At 40.5% G+C, this 6,034-nt stretch overlaps 1 protein-coding gene across 1 annotated transcript in view; it reads right to left on the bottom strand.

Moving 5' to 3' along the window:
* The window catches only part of LOC106534161 (laminin subunit alpha-3), a gene marked incomplete in the record, with an annotated part of 65,827 nt that overhangs the window by 28,039 nt on the left and 31,754 nt on the right, over positions 1-6,034 (bottom strand). The window contains 8 exon segments of the mRNA XM_014030712.1: positions 433-575; positions 727-865; positions 1,395-1,551; positions 1,641-1,740; positions 2,274-2,379; positions 2,520-2,572; positions 3,324-3,423; positions 4,734-4,786. Of these exon segments, the coding sequence (XP_013886166.1) occupies positions 433-575; positions 727-865; positions 1,395-1,551; positions 1,641-1,740; positions 2,274-2,379; positions 2,520-2,572; positions 3,324-3,423; positions 4,734-4,786 (851 nt within the window).

Raw genomic sequence — 6,034 nt, forward strand, 5'->3', positions numbered from 1 at the left:
TATGTATGTATGTATGTATGTATGTATGTATGTATGTATTTATGTGTATAAACTGAAACAGCTGGACTAGTGCATCCTAAATTTAACATACATTTATTATTTTAATATGACATATTCATTTCTGCATTGTTTTGGGGAGGTCACCTCCTAATAAATGTCATTACAAAAAATATAACTGCTCATTTTAAATCAACACTTTTATTTTTAATACTTAAATACAAAAAATATCAGATACTTTAATACTTTTACTCAAGTAATAGTCCTAAAGCAGACTTTAACTTTTGCCAAAGTAATTTTTTGGTAAGATACTTACACTCGCGGTCGCTAATTTACATAAAAATGAGACAACTCAGTATGAAACAAAAGCAGTCTAATTCTTGTGCTTTATGTGTTTCAAGTGAGAAGTTGCATCGGTGCTTCTTACAAACTCACCAAGAGAACCCCCTGAGCCCTTATGTGAATGATCCATTTCCCAGGATTCAGTGCAAAAGGCTCAATGAAGCCCTCTCCGGGGACTGTGACGAAGGACGGGGAGGGACTCGGAGGAAATATTACTTCTTTACTCTGATCGGTCCCTGCAGGGCAGTGAGCACAGAAACCTGTCCTAAGTGTCATAAACTTGTGGAAAAAGAAACTAATCGACACTGAGACACTTAATGACACGTAASGATGGGTTAGATTTGACAGTTGGATGGTAACTAGTAGCACGGTCAGAGGCAGCCTTACCTGCAGAGCCTCTGTTAGCGGTAGCCCTGATGCTACCGGCCACACTGATGCTGTTGGGGTTAATGAACCGCAGAACCACACGGAACAAGTTCTGCCTCCCGTCTTTCGGCTCAACATGCACTGTTACTCTGACGTCACTCTGCAGGGATGACAGTTACACTATGGGTTTGAGTATCCGACGATGTCGGAGTGAAGTTAAGAGGAAGAATGGAGTCAGGGCGAAGCGGCGAGTGGGTTACGGAACAGACAGGAAGCTAGGGGATGATACGAGTTAAAGCACAGCAGCCCTTCACTTACAGTCGCAGCAAGTTTCAGCTTCGTCCACCACCAAGATCCACGCTCTCACTCGCTCTCCCCCCGTGTGTAGGGGAGCCGAGTAGCGCATTAGAATGTGGAAGGGTCCAGGAAAGCCAAGGCTAAGCGTTAGAATCACTTCCGGCTGGAGACAGAGAGTGTTAGTTCTAGGAGCTGATTCCCCCCACGTCAGCTGTGAAACAACAGGAGGATGTGCGCTTCATGGGTGATTATTGGTGCAGGAAGCAAAAGCAGAAAGATTTTTTGTGACATCAGAGCAGACTGAGAAAAGAAACCTGTAGTCGCAGATAATCCATAAAATAAAGTTGCGCTGTGATTCTCAAATCATAGACGTTAATGTTAAAAAGGCAAACCTGAGCGGGTGACATTATGGCATAACCTCTCCAGCTGAATTCTGGGAATTCTTGGGAGTTGAACCCAAAGCGTACTGGTCTGGCGTTTGGCGTGGTGCCATCCTCCACCTCAAACTTCAACTGGTGCAAGGTGGGGAAATAGTGGCTGATGGCTGGCCTGATCACAGTAAAACATGTTTATTGAAAAACATAAAAGATTTGAGTCATTATAAAAACAAATAAATAAATAACGATGAACCATCGTACTCTGTGCATCGACGGCCAACAATATTCCTCCGACACCGACACTGTCCAGACGTCTCTTCACACGCCGTTTCGATGGCACCTCCCACATCACACTGACAACCTGTCAGGCAGAGCGAAGAGACAAGAACATGGACTGACAGRTAATCTAATCCGGCCCGGAGCTCCGCACACGCAGACTACGTGCTGCAAGTAAGGCATCAAATGCACAGGAGTGGGCACAAAATGAAATCTGGTTCATAAAAAATAACATTAAATTTAAAACAGGTTTAGATAAGCAATACAAAACTAAGATATTAGGCCCCTCCTCTAGTCTCCATGTGGTTCCCCTCCTGATCTATCAGAGTGGTCTGTTCCATTCCAGTTAAACAGTTGAGCTGTGTTTTGGATGGGCCTGGCCTCAAGGCTTCAAGAAAAGACAGATGCTTGTGCTTACAGGTAGGATGATGTTTAAATAATTGACAAATGAAAAATTCATAACATTTAATCCTTATATGCTCATGCCAGGTTTCACCACCGTTTGTGTTTTTTGTGTTCATGTTTTTTTGTGTGATCTGAATTATCCTCCTCTGCACTTTTTTTATCCTTCACCTTTGCAAAAAAAATTCTTACCTTTGCAAAAAAATAAATTCTTACCTTGACAACCAAAATAGTTCCTTTTTTGCAGGAGAAAGAAGCCATCCTTGCAAGAGTCACATGTATGGCCGCAGGCGTTCGGCTTGCAGTGACACTGTCCACTTCTCTGAACAAACGAATCGACAAGCAGAAAGAAACTTTTACAAACAAACATTTACACTTTTTGCCTTGTTGACATCTTCACATCAATTCAGTACAATCAGACTGCGTTAATGTGTTTGGGTTGGTGCAAATAAATATCCTCACCTGTTCACATTCTCCAATGCCACTTAGCGTCCCTTTCAGTTCACACTGACACTCTGGAATGAGGAGAAGATGGGGTGGGGGGAATGAAACCAAAAACAGGGGATATGCAGTGAATAAGCTCTGATTACAGGCTTGTGTAACTTGTGAAACCCAACAACACAAAACCCTTCAATGTTCAGAGATCCACAACATCAAAGGTCCACAAGCACAGGGGGGAGAAAAAAATTAAACTTTCCCTGAATATCCGGCCACAGTGAACCTGAGGCATTCCTCAGATATTAAAAAGGCTTCTCGTGTCTTCAGGCAGAGTGGCAGAGATAACCATCTTGCAAGCAAGCGGAACTGTAACAAAAAACTGGGGAAAACTTGGCGCTAAATAAAAAAAAAAGAAAAGCAACGTTCTTTTTTCTTTCAATATGAGCTCATTTTATGTGACTGGGACATAAACTATATAGTTTAAATGAGGACAAATCAAGCTTTTAATGTTTTACTGGGCACAGAACAAAACCTCACACCTATAGTTGAGAAATCCTCCAGGAGTTAATCTCCCGTTCTCCCCTGAGGGATGGGAAAGTCGAGCCTGTTGACAGGGGCATGTTGACATATCCTTGGGTAAAAGGTTTCATATCAGACTGCTTCTGGCAGCGTGACAGTCTGGTTAAAAATGGCGTAAGAAATAATCCTGTGAGAAACAGAGTTCTTTCTTTTTGCGATCCTTAAGCTAAGCATTCATTCTGTTAACTTAGCATTTTCCCACAAACTGACTAGTGCTCAGTTTTTATTTGGACATTTCTGGTGACCCACCGACGCAGCCGTGAGGGTTTTCAGTTGCGAGGTTCCAATAGAGAGGTTTACACCTGTCGCACAGCGCTCCCTCTACATGTGGTCGGCAGCGGCAGAAACCCTGAAACAACARATGGGAAATCACACTGCTTATACTAAGCATACACTTCATGCTGCTTTTTTTCTTTTCTTTTATCCACACAAGAGTTAAAAGTAAAATAAGTCATCTTTATCACCAACTACCAAAGGAAAAAGGTGATGCTTTTTGCATTTGTGTGTGTTCATTAGTCTGTAATGTTAGCAAAGTATCTCAAAGCACTTGATGGGTTTTAATAGAACTTACAGAAAGTAATCATCGGCTGTGTATGTGTGTTTGTAATGATGCTTACCTCCACTAAACATATGCATTCATATTTTGATGCTTTTATRTTGAAATGTTTTTATGACCACTGTGCAATCACCTTTCAATATTACGGTGATTAAGTTGTTCTTATTAGAAGGAAGCAAAGTGAAAGTTATGCCCCGGGTGGGACATTTAAACTGGCTTTTCAGATCAAAGGAAAAATATCTAGTTTCTATTTAGTTAACGCAATAAAACAACGCAGACACACGTAACATTTTCTTATTTCAGAGTGCAGGATTTCCTTGTTTTTGAAAATCTGGTCACATGATTAGGTGAGGTCACTTCCTGTGCTGCTGTGATGCCAAGTTCCAGAAGTGTGACCTGGTTTTAAAGAAAACTTGTCGTCATGCGCAGTTCAGAGACCTGAAGCAGAGGCTGACGGCAAGTGAGCCAGAGTTGAGATATGTATTTTATATGTTGGCAAATAAATGTTCAAGGCTAAGAAGTGGATCGGTTTCCTGCATCTAATTCAGGCTTTTAATTTGAACGTTTTACAATAAAACTGATTAACTTTGGGAGTTGTCCCAAGAAAACGGCTACAAAATAGTYAGTTTTACCATTAATCAGCTAAAATTTGACGTGGCGGTAGCTGATAGTATTTTCCAACACATACTCTAAGAGTTAACAAATCACACAAATATCAAATGAGACTGTGAATATTGTTATTTTTAAAGTTTCACAAAAATGTCTTTAACTTGTTTCTGAAACTCTGTCATGAAAAGCGTCAGGTGATATGCATTCCTTCAAGTATTACTAGGCCTTTAACGACTTTGTGTGCTTGTTTCTTCCTCTTCAACATGGAAGGAAGTCTCTCTTTTTTCCTCTTTTAATTACCTTTGCATCAGATGACGACAAGCACTTCCTTGTTTTACGGTTCAATAATCTGACCAAAGTTCAACTGTGTTATCAGCTGTAGTCCAAGTGGATCCACGCCCAGCTTGTGCTGGAACGACTTCTTGTTTTCAAGGCTAGTGGAAACTCAAAGGACATGCAGAAACTGAAAGGAAAGTTTACTGGGATTTTCTTACCGTTTGACGATCAGGCACGTCCGTTCCTGCAGGGTTACACACACTGATGGATGCTGAAAATAAAGAATGTCATTTAAGACGAAAGTGGGTCAATTTGGCAACAACAAAGGCAACTGTTTTAATGGATAAAAGCAGTTTTTTTTCTTGTTTGGCTTCACCTAAAACATTTAAATTTTATTCACTTTGAGTTAAATTCTGACTAACTGTGCCCGTAAATTAAATCTTTCACGAGTTTGATGGTTCTAACAGATCTTACCTGAGCAATGGGGGAACCTGAGCCCAGAGGCACAGCGATCACACTGCTGGCCCRCCACACCCGGTAAACACAAACACTGACCCGATAATGGATTACATGTTGTTCCATATGAGCCTTGACGTGAACACTGACAGGCTGGGGATAAAAAAAAAAGAAAAAAGAAGAATTTGTACTGCTGCCATTCTTTTTGATTCATATGAGAGCAAAGGTTAATGATGATTGTAGAGATGAGCTGTTTATTTTAGGAAACACTTTTTCTTCAGCGATTCCCAGATGTTTATTCTTAGGGAGCTCATATGTTCACTTGTCCATCTACATCACTGCAAAAAATTAGCGCAAATGACAAAGTAGAAGTTTTCTAGACCCTGTGGGAGAGTGAAGATTTTATGCTCCTGTGTCATGAGAAAAGGTCAGAATGAAAGCACAAAACAGCAATGTTTTTACGAGGGTTTATATCCTTAAAGCTAGCAAAAAAAGGGGGGGGGTGATTGGACTTTTTAGTTTTCTTTTTGAAAGAACTTCATTTAAGTTTTCCCGAAGTAAAGTTTTGAAGTTTTAATATAACCTTTAGAAGGGAGGGAAGGGACGGTGATTTGCATGTTAGTTTAGATAACATAAACAGAATATTTCAGTTTAAATAAAGTGTCATGAATGAAAAGCAAAAATAATAATAATAATCTGACTTAATTGACAAACTTCATCCAAATATAGTCAAGCTCACAAATGACTGCGGTTGGTTTTTTTGTATTTTTAAATTTTTTTTGGTTGGAAGCTGAAACGTCTGGAAATCCCTGATCTGAACAAACGCAGACAATAATAAACTCATTCACCAGCGCAGTCTGGGTATCCGTAGTAACCCGGGGCACACTGGTCACACTCCCATCCCACGAAGTTAGGGAGGCAGACACACTGACCGTTTGCATCACACACACCTTCAGCCACACCGGCACCATCGCAGCGACAGGCTGAGAGAAGAAACAAAGTTCAAAAGGATTCAAACTGAACAAGTAAAAGCATTTTTACGTCTTACATATATATATATATA

This window comes from Austrofundulus limnaeus, unplaced genomic scaffold, assembly GCF_001266775.1.
Source record: "Austrofundulus limnaeus strain Quisiro unplaced genomic scaffold, Austrofundulus_limnaeus-1.0 Scaffold6, whole genome shotgun sequence".
In the NCBI taxonomy this organism is placed as follows: domain Eukaryota; kingdom Metazoa; phylum Chordata; class Actinopteri; order Cyprinodontiformes; family Rivulidae; genus Austrofundulus; species Austrofundulus limnaeus.